The sequence below is a fragment of the Nicotiana tomentosiformis genome, chromosome 10 (genome assembly GCF_000390325.3).
Source record: "Nicotiana tomentosiformis chromosome 10, ASM39032v3, whole genome shotgun sequence".
In the NCBI taxonomy this organism is placed as follows: Eukaryota; Viridiplantae; Streptophyta; class Magnoliopsida; order Solanales; family Solanaceae; genus Nicotiana; species Nicotiana tomentosiformis.
Genome location: NC_090821.1, coordinates 72,906,394 through 72,917,883, shown reverse-complemented (window position 1 = coordinate 72,917,883; position 11,490 = coordinate 72,906,394). Strand labels below are relative to the sequence as shown.

Below are 11,490 nucleotides of genomic sequence, written 5' to 3'. Positions count from 1 at the left end.
TTATACAATTGAAGTTGGTGACAACTTCTTTATATATGAAGTGAAAAAGATAAGATTAGACTACTTAGCATTGAAGGGAAGATGGATTGTCCACTTTTGACATGCCAAGTGGGGCATTGGGATATTGCCACGTGTCTTCACGTGGAGTCTAGAATGGTGGGCTTAGTGGTATTAGCTTCCATTATTTAAGCAACACATCCCTATGTGACCCCCTCAGTTCCCCTAACGACAGTTTGGTCCCTTTCACAAGTGGGAAATGAATCATTATTTTACCCATACACTTTTTTGGTTGTCTCTTGAGTCGACTAGTATTCAGAGGCGGATCGAATTTAAATCCAATGAGTTCAATTTTAAGATTTTTAATATTGAACTCATTATATTTTTAAAGTTATGAGTTCATATCTATTATTTTTATAATTTTAATAAATTTTCACATACAAATTTTTATTCCGAATCGAAAATTATGGGTTCAATTGAACCCGTAGCCTCTGAGCTACATCCGCCTCTGCTAGTATTGATTGGTCAATATGGTTTAGAACAATGAATCAAGTCTACATTACATGTCTAAACCCTAGATGTCTCAGTTCGGAAAAAGTTAAAAGATATACGGTCATACCTCAATATAACAACATCAATATATAACAACACTTCACTATAAAAGTAATATTTTTACGGAATCAAATTTCATATTCTGTTATAATATATATTTTCTATCACATCAATTCGCTATAATATCCAAAAATATCTGGAACAAACTAAATTATTATAGAAATATTTAAATGTAGTACAACGTAAACTTCCTAATTGTGTAAAGTTTACAAAGGGATTCATAAATGATTTTGCAGTATCGCACTTATTGCCTTTTTAGTTTTGAGTTGAATATTTATACTTTTTTCCATATGTACGTATACCATGTTAAGATAATAAATTAGTTAACCGATAACAATAAAAGGATAGTTTGATGTATAAAATATTCCGCATTCAAATAGGGTCAAGGGAAGAACTGTACTTCAGGGACGAGATGTGGACAGTCTATCCTAACATAAGTATTAGCGGCTGTTTCCACGGCTCGAATCCGTAACCTATAGGTTACACCGAAAACGACTTAAACCGATAACAATTTATATTTAATTAACACGCGCAAGCTTTCTTAAAATGTGATTATGCTAAATAAATGATCAATACAATTACCACTTTATGCTGCGTTTACGCGTTGAATAAGGTGTATAGAAAGTTGAAATAAGATAAAAAGAATAGCGGTGAGAGAGTCAAAACAACGACGAGACCTAACTTCTGGCTGCACCCCATTAACATCTTTTCAAAGAAACTACAGTATCTTTGATTTTTGACCCATTTTCTTTTCTGGCCGTCCAAAAATATGAAGATTATTCGATTTTTCATCCACTACAAAGTGCCTACATGTGGACTTGAAATGGGCAAGTCATTCCTTTACTTTGGAGGAGCTAAACTTCTAAATTCTATATATTATGTTCTAACAGTGTAAAAGAAAATATTATAATATCTAATTAGCTAAAAGATCATTACAAGTAATCGCATCCAACAAATGAAATTAATAACCTAAAATAAAGAATTTGTAACATTATGAAAATATACTAAAGTGTTAAAATAATTTTCATTATTATTATATAAAAGTTAAAGTAAATTACAAAACCCTATTGCAGAGTGGGATTTCCATGTTTTGAGGACACCCATGGAACATGCTTGTCAATTTCACATGCCTTTCTTTCAGAGATTAAATCAGTGAGGAACTTTTGAGTTTCTAGCTCCTAGGTCAAACATTTTAGCGTAAGAGATGATGGACTCTATTGATTGTTTGATTCAAAATAAGGATATACAACTATTATAATTTTAGGATTACAATAATTATAATATGGTAACTTTAGAGTTATGAGATAAGTTATATCAAAATTTTGGTATAAAAATAATATTGAATTAGTTAATACTTACCAAATAAATTTAATCTCAAATTTATACCAGAAATAATTCACCTAATCCGTTGAGTAAACGCTTGTATATATGTCCCCATGATTTTCTACCAAAGAAATGAGTGTGTACATGTATTTAAAATTTTCTGCATGTTTGTTTTAAGAAATCTGTCCTTTTTTTTTTTGTGTGTGGTAACTAAAAAAGTAAATAGCGGAGTTTAGTGCACCAAGCTACCATTTATCTATATCTATACTATATTAAAAGCACGAAAGCCCTTAACGAATTGCCGTTCACCTTTTTTTGCCCTTTAATAAAAATAGGTTTCACACTAGACAAAATAGTCATTTAAATTATTTTTCTAGTATTTAGAATTAATCATTTTATTATCTCCCTAATATTTAGAAATTCGAAATTAATTCAACTTTAATATTGAAACGAAATGAAAACCCTAAAAATAAGGTTAAGAGTTTTAGAATAGAAGGACTACAACACATAATGAGTTAATTGAATACGTAAAGAAAGATTTTAAAAAGATTTGAATTTAAATGCAAGGAAAGATTTTAAATATAAAATAGCTAAAAAAGTCCATAGCCGAGCAATTGTCTGCTTTCTCCACAAATATGGTTCATATTTTCTGCGGCTTTCTCCACAAATTTGTTCAGTCTGGTCTTGTTGGTCTTGAACGAAGTAATTGAAGACCATGGAGCTATTAAGTATTTTGACAATTCTTTTGTAAGTGGTAGATGAATCACTTCTGAGTTATATCTTTTCTGTAGTTCTTCGTCTGCTCGTGTGCCATAGTTTTTATTACAATAGAAGAACTCTTTTATTTTACAAGTAACATTATGAAACTTATTCATTCTTCTACCTCTTTTATATAATTTGATAAATAAAATTCTTGTGGAAGAAAAGACCTATAAAATATGTAAACTTAGCAAATTAATTATGTATGTTCCTAAAACTTATAGGAACTGCTAAAAACACTGTCTGAAAATGTAGAACAATACAAAAACTGAAAGGAAAGAGAGTCAAGGTCTGCGGACGCCAAGCAGCTACCTCGATAATCTCCAATCTCCAACTGATAAAACTCCGAGAACTAGCAACCGCCGTGTCCAGAAGTACCTAGATCTCATACGAGGTGCAGGGTGTAGTATGAGTACAACCAACTCAGCAAGTAACAATACTAAATAAAGAACTAAAAGTAGTGACGAGCTTCACAACTATGTCCAATTACAGTAATTTGCAACATAAGAAAGTAGGCATGCTTGTAAGTTTAACAATTAAGGCCCAAACAGTAATTTCATATCAAGTTCAACTGAAACAGGAGATAATATCTTTCAGAAATTTCCAACATAGTGATATATGACAATTGTAGTACAATAAGAACGAAATCAAATGCATCCCCTCAGGACCATAGTCACTCAACCATTCCATTCACTCATCACTTAGCACTCACACTCAGTAGATACCTGCACTCACTGGGGGTATGTACAGACTCCGGAGGGGCTCATTCAGCCCAAGCGCTATAATCCGTACGGACAACTCACGTGCTATAGTATAATACCTGGATCCGCACGGACAACTCACGTTCTATAATATCTGGATCTGCACGGACAACTCACGTGCTATAGTATAATATCTCGATCCGCACGGACAACTCACGTGCTATAGTATAATATCTGACAATCAGGCCCTCGGCCTCACTCAGTCATAAATCTCTCCAGTCTCTCGGGCTCTCAATAATCATGAAAATTAGCCCAAACAACAATGATATAATGCATCAATAATGAACAATAGAGACTGAGATAAAATAAATAGGTAAACTATGGCTGAGTACAAAACAATAATTTAACAGATAATTCAACATGTACACGACCTCTGTGGGTCCCTACAGTGCCAACACATAATATAAACATGATTTGTGTTCCAATTTCTCTACTACATGGAAAATGTACAGATAACAACGGATTATTCAACTACACAGTTCAATAGAATTTGACCAAGTCACAATTCCTACGGTGCACGCCCACACGCCCGTCACCTAGCATGCGCGTCACCTCAAAATCGACCATATAACACATAATCCGGGGTTTCATACTCTCAGAACCAAATTTAGAACTGTTACTTACCTCAATACGAGCAATTCTTTATTCCAATAAGCCTTTGCCTCGCGAATCGGCCTTCGAACGCCTCGAATCTAGTCACAATTAATTCGATTCAATCAATTCAAATTATTGGAATTAATTATATATGAAAATACTAATATTTCAACAAAATTCAAAATTGCACTCAAAAATCACCCATGGGGCCCACGCCTCGGAACTCGACAAAAATTACAAACTATGAATGCCCATCCAACCATACAAATTTCACCAAATTCCGACATCAACTCGACCCTCAAATCTTCAATTAAAGTCTTTGAAGATTTCTACCATTTTCAACTCAATCTTTACCCATTTGAACTCAATAATCTTTGCACAAACTTTATTGGTACGTGTATATATAAATAATACTCTTACACCCAAGAATCATATTCTCAATCACCCATCTTTACCCAAACTCGAAATTGAAGACTAGGGTTAGAAATTCTTACCTCTTTGAAGCCATAGCAAGATTCTTGTGAAATTTTCAAACTTTGAACAAGAATTGATGGACAAATGACTAGGTCTTCACTTTCTCTCTCTAAGATGCTCTCACCTCTCTCTAAAATATCAGATGAAACCTTTCAAAATGACCCCTAATAGTGTTTTATAAGAATGGAGTCAGGTTTATAAAACCAGAAAAATAAAGTCCCGAAACACACTATGCGGTCGTATATGCGACCGCATAATGCTCCTGCGGCCAGCATAATGGGTCACAAAAGGCCCTTCGGAACTGGCAACACTGTTTCAGTTTGCGGCCGTTATGCGGTTCGCAGACCTTCCTCCAAACTTGCCCCACTTCTGATTCACTCCGCAGAGTGATTTTGCGACCGCATAGTGGGCCGCAGAAATAACCTTTTTCCGACAAAAAATTTTCTTTACTCATCGATGCATTGTTCAACCCAAAAGGTCCGAGCCGATTCTCAAACACGTAAGAATATTTAGAATTAATTATTTTATTATTTCCCTAATATTTAGGAATTCGATATTAATTCAACTTAATATTGAAACGATATGAAAACCCTATTCAAAACCCTAAAAATAAGGTTAAGAGTTTTAGAATAGAAGGACTACAACACATAATGAGTTAATTGAATACGTAAAGAAAGATTTTAAAAAGATTTGAATTTAAATGCAAGGAAAGATTTTAAATATAAAATAGCTAAAAAATCCATAGCTGAGCAATTGTCTGCTTTCTCCACAAATGTGGTTCATATTTTCTGCGGCTTTCTCCACAAATTTGTTCAGTCTGGTTTTGTTGGTCTTGAACGAAGCAATTAAAGACCATGGAGCTATTAAGTATTTTGACAATTCTTTTGTAAGTGGTAGATGAATCACTTCTGAGTTATATCTTTTCTGTAGTTCTTTTGCTTGTGTGCCATAGTTTTTATTACAATAGAAGAACTCTTTTATTTTACAAGTAACATTATGAAACTTATTCATTCTTCTACCTCTTTTATATAATTTGATAAATAAAATTCTTGTGGAAGAAAAGACCTATAAAATATGTAAACTTAGCAAATTAATTATGTATGTTCCTAAAACTTATAGGAATTAAGTTGCCTATTACAAGTTCAAAATCATTAATAGATGCGCTATTGCTCCAACAATAGTCTTATATAAGAATAAATTGTTGACGAGCAAGCATTGTAAAAAACTCAACATCAAATTTTAGAAATACTTTTGTAATGACACATAATAATTGAACGTAAAAAATACATAGATTAATATATTATGTGATTTTTTTTAGTTTATACTTACTAAACTAAGGTACACTTGCAAAGAGTATAACTAGTTGCTTGAAAAGTCTATAATATCGTTACTTGCATATGTCCTCCCAAAATGCAGTGATTTCGGAACCTGTATGATTATGTTTTGACTCATTGTCGCACAATTATACCTAGAAAACTTAAAATAATATTTGGATTGGTATGTATTAGCAAAGTTATATTGTAACTCTATTTCCTATATGTAATATATTCTAACTAGGTTGTACAGTAGGAGTTTTACTGTATTTAGAGTTCTTCCCTCTATTGTAACTTATATATAAGCATATATTGTGCCTATGGAGAATAACGAACAGTGGAGGTTTCACTGCAATTCTTTTGCTTCAGTTTTCACAAGGTATCAGAACCTCGTTGGCTAAACATCTAGAACAACGTTCAAGCATCAACAATGGGCTCAAAAGGAGAAGAGGCAAAATTGATTGGTTTCAATTCACCATTTTATCTTCATGCCTCGGACAATCCCGGGATGTTACTTACCTCCTGTCTGCTTGATGGAACAAATTATGCAACATGGTGTAGAGCTATGAAAAACGCTCTAAGGCCCAAAAACAAGTTGGGTTTTGTGAATGGTTCAATCACAAAGCCGAAGGATGGAACTCTAGAGGCGAACTCATGGGAGACGTGCAATTCCATGATCATATCATGGATATTCAATTCACTGGACAAAGGTTTACACAGTAGAATTGCATATGCTGAAACTGCAAGAGAAGTTTGGGTAGATCTAGAGGAACGTTTCTCCCAAGGGATGGCTCCAAGAATTTACCAAATCAAAAGGGATATTAGTATGCTCGTACAAGATGGACAAACAGTGCTTGCCTACTACACCAAATTGAAGGCGCTAGCTATGGGACGAGCTAAACGACCTCGACTCGCTGCCTCAATGCAATTGTGAAGCAAAAGATGACCACCAATGCAGACAAGAAGAGGAACAAGTTTACCAGTTCCTCATGGGCCTTGATTCAGGGCTCTATGATTCAGTGAAATCGCAGATCCTTAATGCTGAGCCAATGGTGAACTTAAGGAAGGAATATGCCATGGTCGTCAGGGAAGAAGGCCAGCATAATGTTGGCTTACAGAGGGAGACAAAGCACGAAAGTTACAGGTGCAACCACTGCCAGAAAATAGGCCACGATAGGAGTCAATGTTATGAAATTATTGGGTATCCACCTACCTGGAATACACGTAGATCTGGAGCAAGAAGCAACCACAAATGGCGTCCAAACTCAGGGGGAGTTACTGGTCGAGCATCTCATGCAGTAGCTACGCACAACGCCAACAATAATAAATCAGAAGGACACATAGGGCTGACGATGGATCAAGTCAATCAGTTGTTTACTCTATTCAAGTAGAAGCAACAACAAGAGGACAATACAGTTCAAATGAGTGGTAAGCTAATTCATAATTCTTAGGTAATCGATAGTGGAGCGTCTCACCACATGACACCATTTAAATCATTATTGAGTGATCTTCATGAGTTGAAGGTACCAGTGCAAATCATGATGCCCAACAAGAGAAGTTAAGGGCATAACAAGCAGGGAGCGTTGTCATATCAAACACTATAACCTTATATGAAGTGTTGTTTTTGCCTAGTTTTGCCTGCAACTTAATTTCTGTACATAAGTTGGCAAAGATCAGTAAATGTATAATAATCTTTGAAGCCTTTAATTGTTTCATACAGGACCATACACTGAGGAGGCAGATTGAACGGGGTAAACTTACCAATGAAGTCTATTGTTTAGAGAGCATGGCGCAAGCTTGCAGACTAGTTGCCGTTCCAAGCAAGGATGAAGAGCTTTGACATGCAAGATTGGGGCATCCATCATATGGAAGCATGGTTCAACTATCAAGTTTACTTGATGTTAGATTAAATAAAAACTCTTCTTTCCCTTGTGATATTTGTTATAGAGCAAAACAAACTAAAATGCCATTTGCTGATAGTAGTAATAAAGAGACTAGACCATTTGCTTTGATACACTATGACTTATGGTGAAGATATAAAAACCCTTCTTTACTTGGAGCACATTATTTTCTCATCATAGTGGACGACTATAGTTGTCACGCCCCGAACCTGGGCCTGGATGTAGCACGGCACCCGGTGCCTGACTACATGCGACTGAGCGAACCAACTGGCTGGCTGAATCAACATGTGATATCATAACATAGTGAATGCGGAAGATAAACTAACACATGCTGATATACTGAAAGTATGAATGATATAAATCAATATGCGGAAACACTAACATAAGTCTGAAGTATATCTGTAGCCAACATTGCTTAACATGAAAAGCCTGTGACTCTGTCTAACTATTACTCTAGTCTATGAAGCCTCTAATGAAGTAGTAAAAATACTGACTCTAAAAATATTGAAGACTATAAAGTAATGATATTGCCCCGAAATAACTGGGGCTCACCAAATAGCTGGTACGAGAATTCTAGAGCTCTAATTCGTTAACCTGTAAATCATTACCTGCATCGTGAGACTGTTACTCTAGTTTATGAAGCCTCTAATGAAGTAGTGAAAATACTGACTCTAAAAATATTGAAGACTATAAAGTAATGATATTGCCCCGAAATAACTGGGGCTCACCAAATAGCTGGTACGAGAATCCTAGCGCTCTAATTCGTTAACCTGTAAATCATTACCTGCATCGTGAGATGCAGGCCTCGGGTGAAAGGGACGTCAGTACATTTGAATTGCACTGGTATGTAAAACAACAGAAAGAAAGAACTATAAATGCTGAAACTGCTGAAACTGAAACTGAGTTGATAACTGAGAACTGATAACTGAAATGATAACTTCTGAAACTGAAACTGAAATGATAACTGATAACTGAACAAAGGAAGTAAGGATATGAATACTCCCTCTTCTGAATGATGAACTACCTGTTTATCTGAATAAACTACGGCCTCGGTGATGATGTCCAAATTCATTACTAAAAAGTAAATGGACACAGTCGCATGCAATATAATTTATCCAACTATGAGTCGGGGTCGAATCCCACAGAGAATAATATGTAGGCGATTAGGCATGTAAGAGAATTATCGCTTATTATGCTAAGCCAAACACTTAGAATGATTTTGAAAAAATATTTATAACTAATTGCAAAAATGTAAACTAACCTAGAAAGCAAGTAAAATGATCGATGGCTACAAGTATGGATGCATCGGGATTTACACTCAAGTAACGATCCAATGTATTTCATGATTTTACAAATATGAGCGAGTTTATGTTAATTAGCCTCCGGTAATAATTCTATATTAGCTTCTTCCAAAGACTAACAAGACTTCCTAATTGAATTATCCCTAAAACAATTAAGAGATTAAGCACACCCGAATATGGCTACAAGTAGTTCAATCATATCCCTAGGTATAATCTATAAAGTGAGGGTTAAAGCCTCAAGTTCTTGTTAATTAATCTTTTTCAACCCCAAATTATCTTTTCCAAAATTAATTCGAGGTTAATGGGTGAGTCCCAGGGTTAACTAATCCCTTTGGAAACATTAAGGATCAAGAATAATTAAAGAAACAATAACTCACTTCATAATAAATAAAAATCGTTCAATACATAAGCACAACAAAATATTTAATCCACACTTTAAATATAAATATTTCCATAAACAAGATTCAAGTGTTGGAAAAAATACTACACATTTAAATATTCAATATAAAGCAAGAAAATGAAAATATGAGCATAAATGAGTAAGAAATTCTCAACCAAAAGCTTCAAATCTTCAAGACCCAAGTGTGTGCGCAAAAACCCTAGCTCCAAAACTTGTCTTCTCTAGTCTAAGGACTGAAAAATAAGTCAAAGGTCTCTTTCCAATAAGCTAGGTCGTGTATTTGTGGGTTTGGAGTTGAGAAAATGTGAATTGTCAATCCTGTCCCGGTCTGAAGCCCGTTGACCGCACCCTCGTGGCGAATATGGCTACAAGTAGTTCAATCATATCCCTAGGTATAATCTATAAAGTGAGGGTTAAAGCCTCAAGTTCTTGTTAATTAATCTTTCCCAACCCCAAATTATCCTTTTCAAAATAATTCGAGGTTAATGGGTGAGTCCCAGGGTTAACTAGTCCCTTTGAAAACATTAAGGATCAAGAATAATTAAAGAAACAATAACTCACTTCATAATAAATAAAAATCGTTCAATACATAAGCACAACAAAATATTTAATCCACACTTTAAATATAAATATTTCCATATACAAGATTCAAGTGTTGAAAAAAATACTACACATTTAAATATTCAATATAAAGCAAGAAAATGAAAATATGAGCATAAATGAGTAAGAAATTCTCAACCAAAAGCTTCAAATCTTCAAGACCCAAGTGTGTGCGCAAAAACCCTAGCTCCAAAACTTGTCTTCTCTAGTCTAAGGACTGAAAAATAAGTCAAAAGTCTCTTTCCAATAAGCTAGGTCGTGTATTTGTGGGTTTGGAGTTGAGAAAATGTGAATTGTCAATCCTGTCCCGGTCTGAAGCCCGTTGACCGCACCCTCGTGGCGAATATGGCTACAAGTAGTTCAATCATATCCCTAGGTATAATCTATAAAGTGAGGGTTAAAGCCTCAAGTTCTTGTTAATTAATCTTTTCCAACCCCAAATTATCTTTTTCAAAATTAATTCGAGGTTAATGGGTGAGTCCCAGGGTTAACTAATCCCTTTGGAAACATTAAGGATCAAGAATAATTAAAGAAACAATAACTCACTTCATAATAAATAAAAATCGTTCAATACATAAGCACAACAAAATATTTAATCCACACTTTAAATATAAATATTTCCATAAACAAGATTCAAGTGTTGAAAAAAATACTACACATTTAAATATTCAATATAAAGCAAGAAAATAAAAATATGAGCATAAATGAGTAAGAAATTCTCAACCAAAAGCTTCAAATCTTCAAGACCCAAGTGTGTGCGCAAAAACCCTAGCTCCAAAACTTGTCTTCTCTAGTCTAAGGACTGAAAAATAAGTCAAAGGTCTCTTTCCAATAAGCTAGGTCGTGTATTTGTGGGTTTGGAGTTGAGAAAATGTGAATTGTCAATCCTGTCCCGGTCTGAAGCCCGTTGACCGCACCCTCGCAAGTGCGGCTCCGTAGAAGCGGATAGCCTATCACAGAAGCGAACTTTGAATGGAACACCGACTCCGCAGAAGCGTACTTGCACACGCAGATGCGCAATCGCAGATGCGAACTTTGAGCGCAGATGCGGTGAATCGATCGCATAAGCGGTTTCTGCCTTTCAGGCCTTCTTCCGCAAATGCGGCAATTTCCTCGCGGATGCGAGGTTGCAAAAGCGACCAGTGTTCTGCATATGCGGAATCACTAAAGAATTTAGCATTGTTTTAACTCTTTTTTTCTCAATTCCACTTCGATTGAATTCAACTCTCTTCATGGCATCATTTACCTGAAAATCTAGCAATACACACCATAAACAACCTCATATTATAATTAAAGGACACAAAATCTAAATAAAAGAGACTAAAATAAGTGATAAAATCACCACTAATCAACACCCCAACTTAAAGCGTTTGCTTGTCCTCAAGCAAATCAAAACCAACAATTCAATGAGGTTCTACCATTTAAAGCACAAGTAATTTTGCTATCATTTACAAA

General features: G+C 35.0%; 1 protein-coding gene across 1 annotated transcript; it reads left to right on the top strand.

The window, feature by feature from the left end:
* The first annotated feature begins 6,263 nt into the window (after nucleotides 1-6,263).
* Nucleotides 6,264-6,767, top strand: LOC138900386 (uncharacterized). Its single transcript, XM_070187125.1, has one exon. The coding sequence runs from the start codon at nucleotides 6,264-6,266 to the stop codon at nucleotides 6,765-6,767; it is 504 nt and encodes a 167-aa protein (XP_070043226.1).
* The last annotated feature ends 4,723 nt before the right edge of the window (nucleotides 6,768-11,490 follow it).